The 24645-nt window shown below is 36.0% G+C and overlaps 1 protein-coding gene across 3 annotated transcripts in view; it reads left to right on the plus strand.

Annotated features, from left to right (window-relative positions):
- The window catches only part of PRMT3 (protein arginine methyltransferase 3), a 118440-nt gene that overhangs the window by 85455 nt on the left and 8340 nt on the right, over window positions 1-24645 (plus strand). For all 3 annotated transcript variants that reach the window (XM_069469698.1, XM_069469699.1, XM_069469697.1), the window contains 2 exons: window positions 23924-23974; window positions 24172-24259. In XM_069469698.1, the coding sequence (XP_069325799.1) occupies window positions 23924-23974; window positions 24172-24259 (139 nt within the window). The remainder of the gene's footprint in view (window positions 1-23923; window positions 23975-24171; window positions 24260-24645) is intronic.

A 24645-nucleotide genomic window follows, 5' to 3' on the forward strand; every position in this document is an offset into this window, starting at 1 on the left:
ATCCTCACATAGCCGTCTAATCTTTGACAAAGCAGACAAAAACATACACTGGGGAAAAGGATCCTCATTCAATAAATGGTGCTGGGAAAACTGGATAGCCACATATAGAAGACTGAAACAGTACCCACACCTTTCACCTCTCACAAAAATCAAATCACAGTAGATAACAGACTTAAACCTTAGGAGTGAAACTATTAGAATTCTAGAAGAAAATGTGAAAAGGACTCTTATAGACATTGGCCTAGGCAAAGAATTTATGAAGACGACCCCAAAGGCAATCACAGCAACAAAAAAAAATAAATAAATGGGACCTGATTAAATTAAAAAGCTTCTGCACAGCCAAAGAAACTGTCACGAGAGTAAATAGACAACCTACAGAATGGGAAAAAATTTTCGCGTGCTACACATCCGATAAAGGACTGATAACTAGAATCTATTTAGAACTCAGGAAAATCAGCAAGAAAAAAATCAAATAACCCTATCAAAAAGTGGGCAAAGGACATGAACAGAAATTTTTCAAAAGAAGACAGAAGAATGGCCAACAAACATATGAAAAAATGCTCAACATCTCTAATCATCAGGGAAATGCAAATCAAAACCACAATGAGATATCACTTAACTCCAGTGAGAATGGCCTTTATCAAAAAGTCCCATAACAATAAATGTTGGCATGGAAGTGGAGAGACAGGAACACTCATACACTGCAAACTAGTGCAACCTCTGTGGAAAGCAATATGGAGATACCTTAAACAGATACAAGTAGACCTACCATTTGATCCAGCAATCCCATTATTGGGCATCTACCCCAAAGAACAAAAGACATTCTATAAAAAAGACATCTGCACCCGAATGTTTATAGGAGCACAATTCACAATTGCAAAGATGTGGAAACAACCCAAGTGCCCATCAATACATGAGTGGATTAATAAAATGTGGTATATGTATACCATGGAGTACTACTCAGCTATAAGGAACAATGGTGATATAACACCTCTTGTATTTTCCTGGATAGAGTTGGAACCCATTCTACTAAGTGAAGTATCCCAAGAATGGAAAAATAAGCGCCACGTGTACTCACCATCAAATTGGTTTCACTGATCATCACCTAAGAGCACATTTAGGAATAACATTGATAGGGTGTTGGGCAGATGTGGGTGGGGGAGGGGATGGGTGTATACATACATAATGAGTGCGATGCGTACTGTCTGGGGGATGGACACGTTTGAAGCTCTGACTCAGGGGGCGGGGGGGGGGGGGCAAGGGCAATATAAGTAACCTAAACTTTTGTACCCCCACGATATGCTGAAATAATAAAAAGAAAAAAGGAAAAAAAAAAAAAAAGCCTTGGTGGCTTTTAACAAATTGTTAAAACAATATATTTAGGCCTGGCATGGTGGCTCATGCCTGTAATCCTAGCACTCTGGGAGCCTGAAGTAGAAGGATTGCTTGAGCTCAGGAGTTTGAGACCAGTCTGAGCAAGAGCAAGACCCCATCTCTACTAAAAATAGAAAAGTTAGCCCATATCGTGGTGCTTGCCTGTCCCAGTTACTCTGGAGGCTGAGGCAGGAGGATCGCTTAAGCCCAGAAGTTTGAGGTTGCTGTGAGCTATGATGACATCACTGCACTCTACCCAGGGCAACAGAGCGAGACTCTGTCTCCAAAATAAAAAATAGAGAAACCTTATGAATAAGATACTCCAGGTGTGGTAGAAACCAGGCTGCATATTGCATATGAAACATTTTAAAATTTTTATAAGCAGTTGTTGGCAGGGGGGGAGGGTAAGAGGATATGTATAATCAGAATACACTCTGATATGGGGGGATCATTCACATGTCTCATCCTCTTTGCAGCATATAAAAGGTAGATCTTTGAAGTTTTCTTCATCCTCTCAGGGTAAGCTTATAGTTTGGTTAAGCATCTACATTTCTTGGAAACTCCCTTGCCTTCCCAGGGTGCTCACTCTAACATGAGTAAAATTTTGTGGCTTACTGCTTTTATTAGGTTTTCATTATTTGTGAAATGCAACCATCCACTCATATTCACTCCAGCTCTCTTGCTTTTTGGGGGGGTGCCAAGTCCTTACCTTCTTCTGCTACCTCCTCTCTGGAGCTATTATACAAGCATGGTCTATAAGACTACTTTTGAATGGATAGATTAGTTGGAATAATTCATAACAAAGGTTAAAAAGGTTGAGTGCCTAATTGGAACTTTGTTCCCCCTTTGTATGGTCAGAAGAATTAGTGGAAATATTGAAAAATAAAAAAACCGTGCCTGGTAAAACAATAGATAAAGTAACTTTGGGGAGGAAGGGATTTGGCTTTTTTAGGAAAACAGAAGAAAAAATATATCTGGATTTGTACTGCTACATACAAACCTTCCAATATATGAAATGCTTTTCTTGTTGTGCTTAAAACTTGAATGCGTAGCTACAGATTAAGATGGAGAATTTCTCCATGTAGTTAACCCCATTTTAAGTGTATGCATAACCATTTATTTCTTAATGAGATTCTAAATTTGTGGCCTAATTACAAAATTAGAGGAAATTGGATTTTTCAAAGTAACAAGATGCTAAGAGCACCCCCTTTGCATTTAATTGTAATAGCATGTGTGCTGTAGATTGATAGTTTTCTTTCTTGTTAGAACCTTTCATAGAAAAGCATCTTTTCTTTGCAATGTCTCCCACCACCATACAGCCCCAGAAAAATTTGATAGCATTTTCAGTGTTTTACATTAACCAATTTTACATCTTTGGAATTCTACATGCTGTGATATTTATATGTAAATGTCTTCAGTCTTGGTTGCCTATAATGGTTGAAGGATAAATTTCCAACGAATACTGATAACACATTTTCTAAGCATTTTTACCTTACGATATTGACAGATTAAATTGTCTTTGCTTTTATGATGGAGTATGGAGATGTAGATAGCAGCTGACATTCCATTTATCATTATCAGTCTGCTTAACCTTGCCATAAAGGAATAATAAAATCCATTATTTTTATGGAAAGTGTATAGTTTAAAAGCAAAAGGTTTAAGGCTATAAAATTTAGAACTAATATGTTTTATCTTATGAGTTCTGGTTTATTTTTAATGTCATTTATATAATTGTATAATGTTTTCTTACTCTCTGTCAGCAGCATTTATATTGGCATCTGTCTATAAGCTCCTTGCAGGTATAGAAAAGCATCTTCTTTCATAATCCTAGATATACATTAAGTAAGTTTTTTATATGGCAAATGAGTTTTATACCTTAAAAATGAAAATATTCAAGATGGTTTGATCAGATTATATGCTCACACACATAAATAATACAGGCTGAGTATCCCTTATCGAAAATGCTTGGAGCCAGAAGTGTTTTGGATTTCAGAATTTGGAGTATATGCATTACTGGTTGAGCATCTCTAATCCAAAAATCCGAAGTGCTCCAATGAGCATTTCCTTTGAGCGTCATGTCAGCGCTCAAAAAGTTTTGGATTTTGTAGCAGTTCAGATTTTCAGATTGAGGATACTCAACCTGGATCTCTGACATGTAGATATTTTTATTTGATACATCTCTTAAAGTAGTCATTTATCATATCTTAATTTCTGCATTTCTTTTATTCTACTTTTTTACTAGCATGCACTGGAATAATGACTGATACTAACTGCTGTGTGTTTTTAAACATTTGACAAAGAATGTTATTTTTCCTAGTCATTTTTCTTTTACTACAGTTGTTTAATTAGGGATGAATTCAAGGCTTGAGGTACAGACTTTTTTTTTTTAAGGCAGTCATATATCGCTTAACAGGGGAGATACGTCCTGAGAAATGCAATATTAAGCAGTTACGTCGTTATGTAAACATTGTGGAATGTACTTACACAAACCTAGATGGTATAACCAACTATACACCAAGGCTATATGGTATAGCCCAGCAGTCCCCAACCTTTTTGGTACCAGGGACCCGTTTCGTGGAAGACACTTTTTCCACAGAATCATTTCAGGATGATTCACGCACATTGCATTTATTATGCAGTCAAACTTCTCTGCTAATGATAATCTGTATTTGCAGCTGTTCCCTAGCACTAGCATCACCGCCTCAGCTCCACTTCAGATTCTCATAAGGAGTGCAACCTATATTCCTCTCATGCACAGTTTACAGTAGGGTTCGCACTCCTATGAGAATTTAATGCCACCGCTGATCCGACGGGAGGCAGTTCTCAGGCAGTGGTGCCAGCTGTGGGGAGCAACTGTAAATACAGATGAAGTTTCGCTCATTTGCCCACCGCTCACCTCCTGCTGTGTGGGTCCAGTTCCTAACAGGCCACAGACAGGTCTTGGTCTGCAGCCTGGGGGTTGGAGACCGCAGGTATAGCCTACTGCTCTTAGGCTACAAACTTGTACAGCATATTACTATACTGAATACTGTAGGCCTTGCAACATGTTGATAAGCATAGTTAATGTGGCACATATTTTTACTTAAGAACCTCTTAAAGTCCTTTATTTTGGATTTTATGAAACTTCATAAATTTGAGTAATATCGTGAGATCTTTTTAATCATAACTTTTAAAGTCTTTATGTTAATAGAAATGTGCATTAACAGATAGTTTATTAAACATTAAATGCTGTGTGCCAAGTACTTGTCTATAAAGTGGGCACAAAAAAAAAAAATTTTTAAACAAGCCTCTTCTGTTTCCAAGGATGAAAAGATTGAAAGAAAAAACTGATGTATGATAGTCATTTAATAAGCTCACTTTTGGATAAATTTCTATTCACCTTTTTAATTCATTGATCATTTCTGTATTCTTTCTGCTGTTCAATATTAGCCAATAAATATTTTCATTTCAGATACCATATTTTAGCTAGAATTTCTATTAGAGTTATCATTTTTATCCTTGTAACTAATTTGGTCAATTTTTTAATCTAAATTCCTTGACATATTTATAATCATTCTTTTAAGATATACTGCTAATTCCCTGAGCCATCTGTGATTCTGCTTCTGTTGCTTTTGTTGCTTTTGATTACAGCTCACATTTTCCAGTTTCTTCTCATATTTTATAATTTTGTATTTTATGCTAGACATTGTATAAAAGAATAATACAGACTAAAGTAGGTAATATTTTCCTCTAGAAGATTATCCCCTTAGATAGCTAGGATGAGGGGTTGATCCCTTTTGTCTAATCTGGAGTTGAGCTGGGTCAGGGCCGAGTACCACTTCAGTTAATTTCCAGTATCATAAGTGCAGGATCAGGCCCACCTTTCTTGCCATGATCATGGAAAGACCATCAAAGAATGCTGAGTTTGTAGTTTACTCCAGTAAGGAAGACCAAGTCAGGAGATTTATGAAATTTGGGAGATCTGATCTTCAGCAGGTTTTTTAATGTGGAGTGAGGTTGAAGGGGAAGGGAAACGTCTTGATTGGGGTTTGGCATGATTTCATGACCTACTAGTTGAGAATTGGTAGACATGTTAAGGAACAGATTTCAAAGTGAGTCTTGAAGAGTAGTGTAATTGAGTCAACTGTTCTTGAAAAGAGGGTATTTACTCTCCTGAGGTTTAGCTGATAAGGCTGTTCAAATAAATAGATTTTCTCCAGATACTTGAAACAACCACCTGCTCTCTTAGCAAGAGTTTCTGGGATAGCAGAGGATTGAATGGTAAAGTCATGTTAATAGTGACAGTTAACTGTGTGGTTATAGTTGGTTTGGGCTTGGGAGAAACCTCCCCTTTCTTCCTGCTTTGCAGCACAACCACCAGCTTTCCTCCACCCTCCTGATAAGTAGCATGAGGGGGAATTGGTTTGCAGAGAGGACCAGTTCTGCCTTTCGAGCTTCTCCAAATCCCAGTGCACCATACTAGCCCAGGCTTGACTATTAAAAGTTGGCTGGTTTCTCCTTATCCTAGCAAAGTTCCTGTGCCAATGGCATTTTTGCTACTTTGCCCACCCCCTATTGCCCCAGCATTGGGCAAATGCCCTCGGGTATGAATGCCAGTATTTGTTTTTGCTCAGCTAGGAAGGATTCAGCCCTCTCTGGAAATAATTTAGATTTCTTTATATCCAAATCTCTTTGATGGTTTTAATGAAAAATGATTGCTTAGTTTATCTATTGTTTTTTATGTCGGAGTTAAGGGCTTTTGCAACTCTCTACATCCTAACTAGAAGGAGAATTTCCTGAATGAATTGTTTCTTAAAGCCCAATCTGTAAAATAAATCTGGGCCTGCATATTTAGGATTTTGAATGTAAACAAAAGTTAGTGAAATAAAAATATAATTGTATGTTACCTTTCAATTCAGTTCCCTCCTTTTTTTAGTGATATACTTGATAAATGATAGATATTTAAAAACCATCAATAAATATTTAGCTTTGGCCGGAATCAAAACAAGTCTTTCACAGTTACAGTTTTTTAAAGCTAATGCTATTAAAAGAAACTTTAAAATGTTTACAATTTGAACTTAAATGATTTCTTAGTCATAATACTGTTTTCATTTTACTTTTTAATTAAGCTTTAAATTTTTCTAATGGCTTAAGAAAAAACTTCAGGATGAGCCTATTTCTTTGCAATTGTGTTCTTTAAATCTTCTTTTAAGGCTCCTAGAAAATCTATGACAGTAGAAACCTACCAATTCCAAGCTCATTGCTGGGTATTAAATCAGCTCTGTAGTACTTTTTTGTGTAAAATGACCTAATTTTGACCTTGCAAAGCTAATCAGCTAAAGAAACCAATTATTAAAACACATCTGTGCTGCTTAGAAATAGTAAGATTGGTGTTGAACTTGCATCGTAGATTTTAGTGGGACATCTGCTGTATATTTTTAATAGGCTTCATTAAGTACATTTTATGTCTTGGGAAAGATAATTTCTAATTGTATTATTCCACCTGTACAATCAGTTTTAGGTTTCTCCTTGTCTAAATGACCATATGATCTAGAGCATGGTTCTGAACTTTCCACTCTTCTCTGAACCAGAATCTTTGTAGTTGGGCTAAGATGATGGTGAAAACACTTAAATCTTTTCATGTATTTTCAGGAAATGTTCTTTGAGTAGTATTATGTACTAAAAAACTGTGAGACATTGGAAATGTAATAGCAAGCCAAAACAATTCTTGCATTCATGAGAATTTGGTTATGTGGAATAAGGGCATTGTGGTTATCTAAGAAAATGTCCATATTTTTAGAGATGCAAACTGAAAGATGTATGGAAGAAACGACATACATAAAGTGAGGCATTTGCTTCAAAACAGTTCCACAGCAAACGGGGAGCCAGAGGGTGAACAGATAAAGTAAACGTGCCAAATATTGGTAACTGTTGAATATAGGTCATGTTATAGGTACTCAGAGGCTCTATATTTGTGTATATGTTTGAAATTTTTATAGGAGGATGTTTAAAGAATCTTGCTAATGGCAATAGTCTAAGAAATACTTCAGAGTGATGAGGCAAAGGTGCTGCATTGAGCTAAAGCTTTTTCTCTGCAATCCAGCTACCTGCCATACCTACCAAAATGGAACACATGCTTACCCTGTGTCTGAACCTTTTCACTCCTAGGTCTTTACACAACAGAAATGTGTTATGTTCACAAAAAAGACATGTACAAGAATGTGTATTGCAGCCTTCTTCATAAAAGGCCCAAACTAGAAATCAGTACCTTCATCAGCTGTAGAATGGATAAGTAAATGTAGTATATTTAGGAAATAGAATACACCAGTGGAAAAAAAAGATGCCCTTGACTATACACTGTAACTTGGATGAATTTCATGAACAAATAGAAAAAAAGAGGGGGGAAGGCCAGATACAGAAAAGTTCCAACATTTAAATTTCAAAAACAAGCTAAATGAATATATGGTAATGGACGTCAAAATAATGGTTACCTTTTGTGGGAGGACTTAATGATTGGAAGGGAACATGATGGAGGTTTCTGTAGTACTGGGAATGGTCCAGTACTACAGAAATAGTAATACTGATATATTTTTTTTTTTTTTGGTCTCCCTTCACTTTTATTCATTCATTCATTCGAGACAGGGGTCTCGCTCTGTTACTGGAGTGGTCCATATCTTTATCTGGGTAGTGGTTATGTAAGTGTGTTCACTTTAGTTCACCGAACTGTATCTGAAAGATTTGCTCACTTTTGTGTATTTTATATTTGTACGCTTCCGTAAAGCATTTATTTAAAAAAACAAAACCAATGATTCTCACAGTGGCTAAAAGACTTCAAATAAAAAGTTCACCAAAAACAAACAAAAAGTGTCTATCTGGCTTGATGGGCACAAGGAACTGAAGGAAGCCCAGTGCAGCTGGAACACGGAGACCATAGTGCTTAAAGAGGTGGAGAGCTGTCCAGATCATTTAGCACCTTGTGATGTTTGATCTTTTCCTTAGGACAGTGGGGAATAATTGTGCTTTTTTTAGACAGAGCATGTTGGGATCAGAAGGGCCCTTTGGAAAGCTCATGGCTAGGATATAGAGAACAAATAAGAAACCAGAGTGCATGTTGGAAGCCAATGGGTGGGCCATTCTAGCAGCTCAGGTAAGAATTGGCAGTAACTCACATGAAGGCAGTTTTAGCGGAAATGGAGAAAAATGGACATATTCAGGCTTTATCTAAGAGGCAAAATGTACAGGACTTAAGGATGGATTAGATAATGGTGAATGAGGGAAAGAAATACTGATACAATTTGAAAAATTATGGTACTATCTTGAGACAAAAAACACTCAGAGCATGTTTAGGGGTGAGAATCAACCATTAATATGTTGAATTCGAAATGCCTTTGAGATATGCAAGTAGTGATATCCAGTAGGGAATTTAAATACAGTTTTGTGGCCTGCTGTGTCCAGTCAGACTTGTGACATATTTAGTCCTGATACACAAGAATCAAAAGACATATTGTAAAAGGATATTTTGAAAATATTCCCCCAAATATGCTGACACTATTTAACCAAGCCTTTTAGACAATCATAAAATTATATAAATCACTTTTAAACTAGAATATATTTTTTAACCTATGCTATTTCTTGAGGCTGTTAGGTTCTGAAAGCTTATTTTTTAAAGCAAATCCAATGGAGTAGCATCATGTGGAAATATAACTTATGCGAATTAACTGGAAGCATTCAGGTAAAAAAAAAAGTCTGACAGAAATAATGTTATAAATAGTGTAGATGAATCTGCCGTCCATTTTATTCAGTGAACATGTGCCCCAAAATGAGCATGAGGTGGGAAATACATCTGCCATTCCTTTAGTAGTTATCAGCTTCCAAGTATTTCTCTAGTATGAGCACCTTGCTATACTGCATGTGATTCTTGTCTTTAAAAGTATGTATTTTTATTACAATGTGGCACTCTGCTATAAGCCATCTACTTCACCTGCAGCCCAGCCAAAGAAATGGTGATTTGTGCCATTGCTTGAAGAACTAGTTGTATTGAACTTGCTGAGGGATGGTTTCTATGTTAGTTTCCAGTACAACACCTTATTAAGAGATTCTCCAAGATAAATTTTAATTATCTGAGATTTTCCCTACATGTGACTTATCCTCTGCAGAATATATAAGTACTATCTTTATGGTTTGTCTTATTAGTTTATATTTCAAAGGGATTCTATCTAGTTCTGATATCTTTTTATATTTGATTGAAGTTCAGGTGCACCCTATGCATTCCTTTCAAAATTTTCTTCCATTTGATCCCCCTTTATCCTTCATTTTTCCAACATCAGAGAGTCTAGAGCTTCTAAATTGGACCCCAGAGGATTTTAGCCATTTTAAAATCTGTATTTTTTCAATTCAGTCTTTGTGTTTAATCACTTTTCTGTCTACTGTAATACTCTTGTTGGAAACATTACCATTAAGAAAAGAATTTTCAAGAAGACATGTTTTCTTATATTAACTTTGAGATATATGTGCATTGCATAAAATCATGGGAGGAATCACCTGTAATATTTAAATCATTGTTTAAACCTAGTCACAGAGAATGCAGAAGTGCACAGAATTGGGAACCCTGAAGTTAAGTAAATAACTTGTTGATAGAGATTCACATACCTGATCCTCTTTTGAAAGCCATGCTGGAAATCATACCTCTTAAAGCTGTATTTTTAAAAATTCATTAACACTGATTCTGAAGCCTTCAACTGAGTTATATTGTAAAAGGATTTAAACATCAAATTTTTCTAAAATAAAGTTTGAGTGGAATCTTGAAATTCTTAAGCTACATTATAATCATTTATTTCTGTAATGGATACGTATAGGTTCATGCTTAAATCAGCAATGTTGAGGACCACAATAAGTTGTGAGGAAATAAACACACTCAAGCTGGACTAAAATATCTCAAGCCCAGCAATAAGCACAAAACTGGTTTATTTATCAAATAATCAATAACAGCAGACTCTTGATTAGAGATGTCAGGGGAGTTCTCCCTAAACTTTATCACAGAGACTGCCAATTAGCATTATTAGATTGTGATAATAAATGAGTTTGACCAGGTATTTTCCTCTTAGGTTCAGGTAGTTACCCTGGAGTAATGACCTGTAAGGAAATAATCTTCACAGGTCAGATTTCTTTTGACTTAGGCCCTGACAGACACCATCATGAATATTGGCATCTGGATCTGATAAAAACCCTAAAGTGCCTAATGTTTCCAGACATCTGATGTACATGTATGAATTAACAGGACAGATCAGTCCTCATGGAAAGATGAGTCAAGAATCTGAAAAATTCTTGTTATATATACCAGATGGTTCAGAATGTACTTTATAATATTTGCCAAAATAAATCTGTCTTTCTCTATTCTAGAAGACTGAAGGAGAAAAGGACCAATCTTGAAATGGAAGGGAGTTTCCTGAAAATCAGTTCTCTTTAAAACAGATAAAAGAGGAAGGTTTAAGTGGTTTGTAGCACTATGGTTAGAACTTTAGCTTTAGACCCAGTGGGCCTAAGTTTACCAATATAAGTTTAGATGAGATACTTAAAACTTTTCTGAACTTAAAGTTTTTTCATCTCAGAAGTAGAGATAACAACACGAATACTTGCCTCCTAGGCATTATTTTGAGTGCTAAATGAGATAATTCATGCAAATTACCATTGTACCTGGCAAATCGAAAATGTTCAACAAAGGATCCAATTACTATTTCCATTCATTTTCCTGTCTTGCTACACTGTTAAAGAAAGGGTTGTTCTTGTTTATTTTTAACTTATCCGTTTGCTTGAGGGAATTTAAGACTGATTTTATAGATGGAATTTACTTATTCCATCAGGATTGAATAAGTCTAATTGATTTGACTCTAAGTACCACCTCAAAGACCAGTTTCTCTGTAGGCAGAAGTACACACTGAAAACCTTTAGACCTCTATCCATACGCACCTGAATATCTAATAGAGAAATTAGACCTTCTTTCCAAATGCTGCATTTATGCAAATCACCTTCTCAAAGCAAAACTACATCCCTTCTGCCTACAGTTTTGCAAATCGTCATGTTTTTAACTTCAGATCACTAAGGCAGTGACTTAACTATTACAGAATGTCCTTTCCTCCATCAAGTGATGTGTCCTGGCTGTTTCTAGAGGCTGCACGGTAGTGTTCGATCTGATTTCTTTTTTCTCTTCTCTTTTCTCATCATCGTCCAACCCCATGGATATGGGATAGTCCACACTGAGTCCTGGGGTCTCAGAAATGTGAGTCATTGTCTTATCCATCAGCATCCTGAGATTGCAACCAAAAAAACACTTGAAATTACAAATATAAAGCCAAAATTTAACTAGTGTAATTACCGTCTCTGAAAAATGGCAGCTCCTAAATGAAAAACATAAATGAGTACTACCAGAGTTTTAGTTCCCAGCCCAGATATTGGATGTATTATAGAAGGGCTCAAGTAGGGAGGTGGTAGCCATCTTTTTACCTCACTTTTCAAAGTGCAGAGGGAGGAAAAAACAATTCATTTCTGGAAAGTAAGGTGTATCACATCTGTCTGCCCCTGCCCTTTACTGTCAAATAGTTTCTTTCAGTGTTCTTGTAAAGATAAGTAGCATTTGATAGAGCTTGATCACCTCACCACAAAAATGAGTTTTAATTGTTTTCAGTTTTAAACCTCTTTGAACAAACTAATTTCTTTTTTTTTTTTTTTTTCCTGCCTTGATTTTTAAATTCAGCGTATCGGCTATTTTGTTCAGGTAAATGTGTGTCTTTTTAAAATTAAAAATGTAATGTTTTACTTACCCCTATAGTATTTTCTGCCATGTGAGGAACTAGGAATGGAACATAGAGCCCCTTGCATGGATAGGTTTTAGGGAACATTGGAAAGCAGCATGGAAAATGGAATGTAAGGAAACAGTAATCATTGATATCAAGTAGTGAGAAACTGATGATGTGTGAGGGAGCAGGAGGAGATAGAAATCTAGGGAAGCAATGGGCTGCAAGACTGTTCAAAATGGCAAACACATGCAGAAGAATACTTTCCAAGACCACTTTTCATTCAAGCTACATGTAATGAATACTAAAGTATGCATGAGCTTCTGTGCTGGGCATTATGAATACAGCAAAGAGTAAAAATGTAGTCTGTGGCCCCAAAGACATTTGTTTAGAAGGAGAGGCCAATATATAAGTAGATAATTGTAATGGGTGTTCTATAATAGAATTTAATGGCGGAGGCTTATCAGTGGTAACCTTTCCCTGGCACAGTCTTCCTTTTCCTTGATAATCCTGTTCACCTTCAAGGTTTTACCTTAGGCATGGTTTCTTCCAGAAGGCCTTCCTAATACCGTATGCATTATATTAGTGGGGAGTAATTAAACTTTGGTTTGTACAGATGTCAAAATATTTCACTGAAATAGTTGACATCTGATAGTAGTTTTGAATAGGAAAAATAGGAATTTATAAGTAAGGCATCATAATTTCCTTTTCTCAAAGGTTGAAACAGGTTGAGCATATTATATCACTTTATCATTTACTCAGTTAACAAATCTTTATTAATTCCCTTTAGTCCCTGAACATTCCAGGCTATTTTATGCCTTTGTAACTGTGCACAGTTATTTTCATCATTTATTAATATGTAGAATGCCCAGGCATTGTGCTCAGGCAATGATGATGAAGAGGTGAATTCAGAAGTGACGAGACTGCCCATAAGGGCCTATTTGGATCTATAATTGAACAGAAGACACTGAACAAAAAGCATTATGAGTACAGTGAGTGTTACTACAGGGAGTACAGGAACATTTAGTGGATGTATTATAATCTACTCTGGGATTAAGGCAGGCTACCCAGAGGAAGTAATATTTAAACTGAGACATAACAAATAAAGAGTTGGTTTAGAGAATTGGGGGACGATAAGGGGCCTTAGGTAGGAAAGAACAATGCAGTGAAGAATCTGCCTCTTGTAATGGTGGACTATGTAAAATGGAATGACCCTTTTGAAAAGAACTATAGAAGCTGAAAAAATACACTATCTGTTTGAAGGTATCAGAGGAGATCAGTTAGTAAAGCACTACCAAACCAAGACTCAGAAAAGAAGGAAATCCAAAGAAATGGCACTGACATTTGGGGCGGCTTTTGCCCTGTAGGCCAATGCAGAGGAAGCAGCTAATAGACTTAGGTAGCCCTATTTGATAACCTTACAATGGGTCGGAATACAAAAATGGGACCTTTATAATTCATCAGCACTTTGCATTAGGACCCTAAAAGACTACACCTAAGAATAGGGTACATGAGCCCTTGTGTGGACTGCAGCTTAACTTCGAGTCATCTGGGTGGCTTGGGAAGTTCTCAAGCTGTGATATTTAATTAAGATGATCTTGGTTTGCTAGTGCCCCGAGGTTCCTTGCAGACACAAGTAAACATTTTTTCCTAGAAATTATCATAGGTCTCAAATTATTTCTACAAGCAATTTTTCAAATATGTTCAGAACATAATCAAAGGTAACCGGTCACACAAAGACAAAACCTGAATCAAGAACCAGTTGACACAGTAAGCAATAAAAACAGAGCTCCGGGTGCTCCAGGAATTAGTTATAGCAGACATGGATTTTGAAATAACAATGCTTACTAAGTTCAAGGAGAAAAGAAATTGCAAATTTTAACAATTGGAAACATTTAAAAAATATAGCAGATTTGAAAAAGAACCAAACATTCTAAAACTGAATTAAATATGAGTTTAGCAGCAGCAGATCTTCATACATCAGTGTAGAGAGGATGAGTGAACTGGATTTTAAGTCAGAAGAAAATGTCCAGAAGGAAGCACAGAGAAAATGCAAGGATGAGTCAGAGGGAAGGGCAAGTGATATAGTGGATGCAAGAATTTAATGAGAGTCCCAAAGGAAAGAAGGATGAGAATATTACAAACTATATTTGAGAAGATAATAGCTGAGAATCTTCCAAAATAGATGAAAGACATCAAGCTATAATTTAAGAAATACAACAGGCCAGGCGCAGTGGCTCACGCCTGTAATCCTAGCACTCTGGGAGGCCGAGGTGGATGGATCGCTCGAGGTCAGGAGTTCGAGACCAGCCTGAGCAAGAGCGAGACCCCGTCTCTACTAAAAATAGAAAGAAATTATATGGACAACTAAAATATATATAGAAAAAATTAGCCGGGCATGGTGGCGCATGCCTGTAGTCCCAGCTACTCGGGAGGCTCAGGCAGTAGGATTGCTTAAGCCCAGGAGTCTGAGGTTGCCGTGAGCTAGGCTGACAACATGGCACTCACTCTAGCCCGGGCAACAAAGTGACACTGTGTCTCAAAAAAAAAAAAAAAAAAAAATACAACATAACCTGAATAGTCTAATTTTAAAATTCCATCGAGTTCTAGATATATACCCAAGAGAAATGAAAGCATATGTCCACATAAATGCTCATAGCAGTATTATTTATAATAGAAGCAATTCAAATGTTCATCACCTGAAGAATGGATAAACAAAACATGGTATATCTATACAAGGAATATTATTCAGCCACAAAAAAGAATGAAGTACCGATACATGATACAACATGGATAAACCTTAAGAACATCTTGTTAAGTGAAAGAAGCCAATTACAAACAACCACATATTGTATAATTCCATTTATGTGAAATATCCAGATTAGGTAAATCTATAGGCGTAGACTAGATGAGAGGAGAATATATACAGAATTTCTTTTGAGAGAGATGAAAATGTCTACAGTTAGATTATAGTGATGGTTGCACAACTCTAAATATACTGAAAAACATTGAATTGTACACTTTATTTAAATGGGTAAATTGGTATGGTATATGAATTACATCTTAATTTTAAATAGGGAAAAGAAATCCATACCTAGAGACATTCTACTAAAACTACGGAAACTAAGAAAATCACAATGGTGATATCATCATTGTGCTGAAAGAAAATAACTGCCAACTCTGAATTCTACCCAGCTAAAGTATCTTTTAAGAATGAAGCTAGGCTGGGCATGGTGGCTCACGCTTATAATCCTAGCACTTTGGGAGGCCAAGGCAGGAAGATTGCTTGAGGCCACGAGTTCGAGACCACCGTGAGCAAGAGTGAGACCCCATCTCCACAAAAAATAGAAAAATTAGCCGGGTGTGGTGGTGCATGCCTGTAGTCCCAGCTACTCAAGAGGCTGAGGCAGGAGGATTGCTTGAACCCAGGAGTTTGAGGTTGCAGTGAACTATGATGATACCACTGCACTCTAGCCCAGACAACGGAGCAAGACCCTGTCCCCCACCACTACCACCCCCAAAAAAGAATGAAGCTAAATAAAGATATTTTCAGATGAACAAAAAAGAGAGAAAAAATTTGTCCCAGGAAATCTATACTAAAGGAGATACTGAAGGGTATTCAGGCAAACAGAAAATGTTTCCTGATGGAAGGCCAGGAATTCAAGAAGGGATAAAGATTAACAAATGTGTTAAATAAATGCATACAAGTAGTTCTGCTCCTAAGTGTATACCCAACAGCCGTGAGTACATTTATTCACCAAAACTATTCAAGTGCCTGTCTGTGGTAGACTGGATAAATCGTATAGTCACATATACCTTACAGCCATGAAAATGAACAATCTACAGCATCATGCAACAATATAGGTGAATCTCACAAACAGCATTAAGGAAAATTAGCCAGACACAAAGGGCTACATGATGTATGTTTCTATTTATTGATGTATAATAATAGGGAAAACTAATCTTTGCTCTTAGAAATGAGAATAGTGGTTATCCTTTGGGGGCAGAGGTGCCCAGGGCTGGCTGGGTGCATAAGGGGGGATGGATGCCAGGATGCTGAGATGTTCTGTTTCTTAATCTGAGTGTGGGTTGCTGTATTCAGTTTGAAAACTCACCATGATGTGCACTTATGTATACTTTTCTGTATGTACATTATACATTAAAAGGTTTTTGAAATGTGAAAATATCAATAAATGAATATTGATTGTAGAAAACAATCTTTATTGCTAGGAAGAAATGTAGGGCAATTAAGATATATGAGAAATCAATTTATGAAATGTCAAAATTAAAGTACTTGTTTTAGACTCTGAAGAGATGATCCTTTTTGCTTCCTAAAATCGCTTTAATAAGCAATTTTGAAATTAACGGGATCAATCTAAATAAACTTAAAAGGCGTTTCAGTTATCTGGGAATATTCTAAGTAGATCAAAAATGAATTACATTGAGTTTTTTAGTAAAAGTGTCCTTTTTTTTTATATTTTTAGACCTATTATCTGTTTTACTGCTTCCTATATTGCTTTGTCTATTTTGAAACACCACTCAATCTGGCAGTATCCCTGGAGAGGTATATGGCACTTAATGTGCATTGTTCCCTAGAGGAATCAGGAAAAAAAGAAATGATACAGATTTTCTCTTGGGATAAAATAGAAAATTAATTGAAAAAGGAAGAGTCCATAATTTAAGACATAGTTACTATTGGGAGGGAATAATAAAATCTTTGTATTTGTCGATTATGTCTTCTTAAACACCAGCTATCACTAGCAGAGTTCATGCCCTGTATGCAGCAGCTTGTGTGGCTTACGTATTTTCATCTGGTTTATATACGATGAATAAGCTATAAAAATCCATTTTATGCATTATTTGCTTAGTCTTTCTTTGCTTGCTTCAGATTCATCCTAACTTGGCTTTTGAGTTCCACATTAAGATTTTGAAAGAAATACTTCAACAAAAAATGAATTGTGTTTTTGCTATAGTGATTCTGCTGCATGGATTACAAGCACTCTGTCTCCATGCTTGGATAAACTCCATCAAAAGCACATTATCCTCCTACTTCTGTAGCCAGCTGCCTAATTGTATCTGCTGTAACCACACGCTGTTGGAACATGATACCAATGAAGAACAGAAATGATAAATTACTCCCTGCAGGTGATAGTGATAATGATAATTTTTAATTTCCTTCTTCCTCTTAAGGTCTAGTCTGTTCTTATTTCATTGGCTGCTATCCTATTACATGCACACATGATGTGTCCTCTTTAAAAAACAATACTCATCACACCAAAATACATGAGAAAGTAAATTCATTTTTATCCCAAAACATTGTTCTTCAGATGAGCATGTATGAAATGAACTGCATTTACCTTTATATATAAGGAGTAAACAAGCAAAATGTGACTTAAAACAGATAAATGGTTCAATTTACAAATGCTGTGAGTTATTTTCTTCCTTTTGTAAAATCCACAAAGAAGGGATGAATAGCTCATTCTGACACTGCATCCTAATGCTCAGGAATACTTAAAGTGCACAATAAAGCTACATGCTTGTATTATTTTCCTATGTGCCTCAAAGTAAATGTGGCAGATTCTCACCAAATTTCAAGAGTGATCACACTATCCCAGAAATTCACTGCATGCATGTATTTTCCTTTCATTCTGTTCTCTTCTATCATCATTACTGTTTTTGTTTTACTGTTACTAATTACCACCCGTTCTCCCTTCTCTCAGTCTAAGGGACTTTATAACTAAAATTTCTGACTATGCTATAATTCAGTGAAATTTTATTTATTTAATTGTCACCTTGCCTTTGCAGATTAACCCAGCTCCTGCATATACTTGATTTTAATGCTTTTTTCCCCCCACTCAGCTGTTCTCATTGCCCTGACAAGATATATATGTGGGACAAAGGAGAAATTTATTCTGTGGTCAGCCTTCTCTAACCTATCTGATCTTTTTCAAGCACATGTCAAGTTGTAGCTCCAGTTATTTATTGCCATTGCCTAATAGTCATTATTTTCAATTTCCTATGGTTGTTTATTCTTATATTTGAATGACTTCCACAGGGAGAATGTAAGTTCATTGAAATTAACATTTAAAAAACCTAAAGATAGCCTGTTAAAGGGATGGTAACAAGGAGGGTGAAACTAGAATTGAAAATAGGGGCATGTTTATGCTTCCTAGTCAAAATAATAGTTTAGTCCCCATATCAGCTGACATATTTGGTTATATCATTGTTCCTCATTTTTAAATGACTTTTCAGAAATAACAACACTAATCATGGTTCAGTTGATTTAAATGACTATGTTTCCAGTTTAAGATTTTTTTCTTTTATTTTTCCTAATCTCTTAATTATTAAGAATCAGTGCTGTGTACCCATAGTCCCAGCTACTCGGGAATTTGGGGTGGGAGGATCCCTTGAGCCTAGGAGTTCAAGTTCAGCCTAGGCAACACGGTGAGATTCCATCTCTAAAAATATAATAAAATTAAATGAAAAGAATCACACAGGGAAGGGGGGGGGGTGGAAAAAAGCCCTGTGTCTTTAAGGGGGATTCTAGATCTTGTTGGTATTTGAAGGCAAATACCCATTTTAAAACCAGAAACTCCCTTTGGTTTTTTTAGAGCAAGAGTCTTCCATTTTTTCAGTTATGTCAATGCTGTCTGATGAGATTGTCTGCACACAATTTTTAAGCCCAGGTGAATTCTTCCTAACTTATCTTCATGCCTCTGCTTCCTACTTAATGTGCGCTGTGTAACTGATTTACTACCAAACCTTGTTAGGAAGCTAACTTTGCCTGAGGAGAAAAAGATACTATGATGCATTTCAAAGGGAACTATAAGATAGATGCAGTTTTAGGTTTTTCTTTCTCATAGATCCTTTCCAAATGCTCATAATCAAAATTAACTATATCTTTCACCTTTTTCTTTCTTATTTTGTCTTGAGGCATATTAACTGTTTTTAGTTACTCAAAACTACCCAGTATTTCTTCCACGTTATTATTTAGGGGCTGGGGGTGGTTAGTTTCTTCCTTGATTTTTAACTGACATTCATAGGTATTTTAGAACTGCCTTCCAATCCCCACATCTAACTATCTTTGTATTCTCAAAGCTTTTTATATGTTTTAATTTTGTTGTAAACTCATGTATCAGCTTCTCATCTTTGTTAGGACCTATATTCTGTAATTATAATTCTGTAATTGTTCTACCGTATTTATTGTCAGCCTTTTTATTTTTTTTTTTTTATAACCAGAGTGAAAAATATGCTCCTCTTCATGTATTTTGTACATTTCGGACTCAGGTCACATTTTCTGATGATGATAGAAGAGCTTCTTTTAAACCCAAATTTAGTTCCTACTATGTGTTAGACACTGCCCTAGCTCTTATGGGTATAGAGATGATTGATTTTGGGGGGAAGTCAGTAGGGGAACTTAGAAAAAGGTAATAGTTAAATTGAATGTCTCTCCATGCAATATTGTAGATAGAAGTTAAACTTAAGTATTATTAGAATTAAAAATAACTTTTCAGTTGTTCATTTTTGTTGGAAATGTAAGTAAGCACCAAGAATATGAATACTCCAAAATCTGTCACCCACTATCAATAGCTTGGTGAATATCTTTGCAGGTATATACATCTGCATTCACACTTGCACAACATAGAGCATGTGCCCATAACTCATACATACTGTTTTTCAAGCTGATTCTCATCTAATAGTATGACTATTTTTCCAAATCAATAAATATTTATCTAAGGATTACTTTTGATGGCCAAATAGTATTCAAAGGAAACCCATTTCTCTACTCACAGCACTTCTGACTCCAAATGTTTGGGTTTTCCACACCAACAACCAATTCTCCACAACGCCAACTGGATGTCCTAGATTTTAATTCAACTCTGACATCACCCTATTTAGTGCAGACTTCACAGGTTAAAGGCTCAGCCCCACGATACTGTTCCCCACTTCAGATACCAATAGCAAGTAGTGGGTCCCCAGGCTACCCCACACTATGTATGATTTGGCTACAAATCAAGGATCCTATGACCCTCTCCTCAAGTTTGATAATTTGCTATAATGGCTCACAGAACTCAGGGAAATACTTTGCTTACTTTTACCATTTTACTGTAAAGAAAATCGTAAAGGATACAAATGAACAACCAGTTGAAGAAGTACACACACAGGGTGAGGTCTGGAAGAGTCTCAAGCATGGGAGCTTCTGTGCTCACAGAGTTGAAGTGCCCCCCACCCTCCTGGCACATGGATGCATTCACCAACCTGAAAGCCGTCCGAACCTAGTCAGTCAGGTATGGAGGCTCCATTACATTGGCAGTCTTCATTAAATCATCGGTGGCTAGTGGATTGGCTCAATCTCCAGTCCCTTTCCCCTCCCCAAAGGAAAATTAGATCTGGTTTTGTTAATTTACTTCTTTTTCCCCTAAATAGGTAAATAAGCATTTTTTCCACATTTTTATAAAACATTTTCTTCTGTCTTGTTCATTTCTTTTACTATATTGTTTTATTAATTTGTAGCAACTTAATATACAAAGGACAGCAATCCCATTATAAATATTGCAAGTTTTCTGTTTTATCTTTTAATTGACGTTAAATGCTTAAAATGTCTTCTCCACTTCTAGATTTTTATAAACACTTGTATATATTGGTGGAATTTCACTCTTCCTCACTCCCTCCCCACACCTCTGCACTGATCTTTGCAATTACTTGTGCATGCATTGAAAACCCCACCAGATGTGATCGGTTTTTTTGCCTTAAACAGTCATTAAGTATTTTGAAGGCATTCAGAGAGTAAAATGTAGCCTTTTTTATTTACCCAGCCATCTATCATTTCTGTTGTTCTGTTATTCTTGATGTTCCAGGTTACCTTCTGGTATCATTCCCGTCAACCTAAAGAACTTCTTTTAAAATGTCTTCTGGAAAAAGTCTGTTGGCAATGAATCCCTTTAATTTTCCTTCATATGAAAATGTAGTTTGCCTTTATTCATAAAGGATGTTTTTGCTGGATATAGATTTTTAAAAGGTTTTTTGCTGCTCCAATCTTTTTCCATCTGTACCTCCAATTAATTACATGTTAGATCCACAGACCTGAGGTTCTGTGCATTTTATTGTAATCTTTTTCCCTTGCTGCTTCAAATTGGATAATTTCTATTGCTCTATCTACAAATTCACTGATTTTTTTCAGTCATCTTCATTCTACTAACAGCCCAGGGAGCTTTTTGTTGTTACACTTTTTAGTTCTACAATTTCCATTTGGTTATTTTTCTATGGTTTCTATTTCTGTGCTGGGAATTTCTATTTCAATGTGTTTTCTATTACCTCATGGAACATAGTTAGAATCACTGCTTTAAAGTCTTTGACAGTACTAGAATCTGGTTCATCTCCAAGGAGGCACCTGTTGATTGTCTTTTCTCTTGAGAGTTACGTTTTCCTGATCCTTTGTATGTTGAGCACTTTGAGATTGTATCCTGGATGTTGTGCATGTTATGTTGTATAGACTCTGTGTCTTGTTATAATCTTCTGAAGAATGTTGGTGTTTGGTGTTAGCAGGCAGTCAGGCCAGTTATAAGTTCTGTCTCACAGTGCCTGGGCTAGTTACATTCTCTAAGCCTTTGTTATGCTGTTTGGGGGCTCTCCTACACATACATAATTTAGGGATTAATCTGAGATTTTTACCGGTTTTTCAAATCTCAGGTCAGTTCTCTAAGCCTTTACTTGTTTCTGGTTTTTCCCATGCATGTTTTATTCTGGGGTTAATCCTGAGACTTGGGCCAGTGATTCAAATTTTAGTTTAGTTCTCTAAGCCTTTGCTATGTTGGTTTGGGTCTAACCTGAGCATGCATATTTAGGTGTTAGGCTGAGTCTTGTGAAGTTCATACAAAGAATTGGGGGATCCTCTTCTCTAGCTCTCTCCGTATTTTCTCCTGCACTCACCATATTTTTTTCAGAATTATCAACTTAGTTCCATCCAAATTGTGTTAGTCAATGATCTAATGAGTTATACTGATTACATAAGACTAGCTACATTTAAGAGACTGAACCAGCCTGAGCAACGTAGTGAGACTCCATCTCTACCAAAAAAAAAAAAAAAAAAAACACCTCCAAATGTGGTGGCACATGCCTATAGTCCCACGTATTTGGGAGGCTGAGACAGGAGGACCCCTTGTGCCCAAGATTCTGAGTTTGCAGTGAGCTATGATGATGCCACTGTACTCTATCCCAGGCAACAGAACAAGACCCTGTCATAAACAAACAAAAAAAGAGAGAGACTAAAGACTAAAAATTTAATTTGACTAAAATTTGTTGAGAACCTACTATATAACACTGTACTGGGGAAGGGGTATGGAAATATGAATCACACATAGGCCCTGCTGCTCTTAAATAAACTTTAGTCACATAAGGCAATATAGTGTGATAAGTAATATAGAATTACGTGTAATCACATTCACTCAGCAAATATTTACTGTGTACTATGAGCCAGGCACTGCTCTGGACACTAAGAATATAATGATGAACAAGACAAGCGTACAGGAATAAATTTAAGACGACAGTTGAATTAGTCTGTGGAGGAGGGGTATTTTAAGTATTGGGAAACCAACTGAAAAAAAGTTATGTTTTAGAAATATTCTGATTAACTACATAGTTTTCTGTGATCTATAGCTTAGTGCTATGTTGCTTTCTCTCTTTGGCAGAATTATTAATAGTATATCAATTCTCTCTTGGTATCTGAAATATAATGAACTCCAAGGTTAAATACTGAATTTGGTTTAAATCCAATCTATTTTAACCCTACAAGATCAATAAAACTTCACATTCTTAACAAAAGCAGCAGAGTATACAAGTGAGCTTTATAGTGATTTTTCAATAATCAATACCCTGTTTTTAACACTTTATAAGCTTAATGCCAGTTTTAAAGATAGATTAACTTAAGCTAGTCCTATTGGTAAAATAAAAAGGAATGGTATCATTAAAAATCAAAATCATATGTTCATCTGAATACATTAATTTCTTTTGGAGATCTTTTTGTACTATCACAGTAACCCTTAGAGTTCCCTTTGGAGTTTCTCCTTTGGATACTGGCTTAAACATAAGATTTGAGTACTATTATTCATTTTTGTTATGTTTTCAGTAAAAAGGTAACATTTTAAAATTCTATTGATTTCATCACAAAAATATTCATAGTACTTTAAAGTTGGATGTACTAAATCAGAATAAATTAAATGAATGGCTTTGTATAAAGGAATTTGTTTCAATTATTTATTGCTGTATAATAACCCATCCCAAAACTCAGTGGCTTGAAGCCACGATCATTTATATTTATTTGTTTATGATTTTGCAATCTGGACTGGATTTATCTGACTAGTGCTTCCGCTGGTCTCTTCTGGGGTCTCTCGTGCAGCTGCAGTTGTCTGGAGACTTGACTGGAGTTGAAGGGATCAAAAAGGCCTGACTTGTGTATCAGCATCTCTAGCAAGGGGCTAGCTGAGCCTCTTTTTTTCCACGTGTTCTCTCAACCTTTCGGTAGTCTAGCATTGCTCGTTTCTCTAATAAAACACATATTATCTTATTAGCCTTGTTATTGTTATGTTGTGTCTGTGGGGATAAGCCAAATCACATTATTTTTACTTGAAACATCTTTTCCAGGAAAAATTGTAACCTGCCATAAGTTTAAGAGGTACCTGATCTTTGAAATGGTTTCTCATTAGCCATGTCTAAAAAGATAATTAATTCTTATGTTATATAATTAGTTTAATAAGTATTTATATTCTTTTTTTAAAAAACAGGCAATTGCTGGCTACTTTGATATATATTTTGAGAAGAACTGCCATAATAGGGTAAGTATCATGAGTTATCTCTTAAGAATTAATTATGCAGAAGTACATTGTATTTTATTTTTGCACTCCAAGGTGTTTGATCATAAGCAATTTGCTGTTGTAAGCAATTGGGGCTTATATTTGATGTACTAGATTAATGTACCATGATATTAAAAATCTTGTACTTCATCAGATACTTTTGAACTTTACCAATGCAGGTCATCTTCTCTACGGGCCCCCAGAGTACCAAAACGCACTGGAAACAAACAGTATTTCTATTGGAAAAGCCATTTTCAGTTAAAGCAGGTGAGAAAGAACAGTAGAAGGGGAAACTGTTTTATTCATTCTGAAGTAAGCAATTTTCATTCATTTTATAGGTCATTAAACATGAAATGTCCAATTTCAAATCAAAAGTGTAGTTTATTGTATCTCAAGAAGCAGTACAATTAATCAAAGTATGCACCTAAACTGTCGACACAGTTTTGCCATCTTAACAGTAGCTTGTTTATGCCAGCAGTGAAAAAGCCTGGAGAGCAAGTGGTGATGAAAGCGCTAAAGGCATTTTCCATAACTTGTTGAGAATTGAATGTTTTTCCTTGCAAGTAGTGGCCCAAAGCCTGTAAGAAGTGGTAGTCAGTTGGTTCAAGGTCTGGTGAATACAGTGAGTGAGAGAGAGTTTCCAAGTCCAGCCT

The sequence above is a fragment of the Eulemur rufifrons genome, chromosome 6 (assembly GCF_041146395.1).
Source record: "Eulemur rufifrons isolate Redbay chromosome 6, OSU_ERuf_1, whole genome shotgun sequence".
Taxonomy (NCBI): domain Eukaryota; kingdom Metazoa; phylum Chordata; class Mammalia; order Primates; family Lemuridae; genus Eulemur; species Eulemur rufifrons.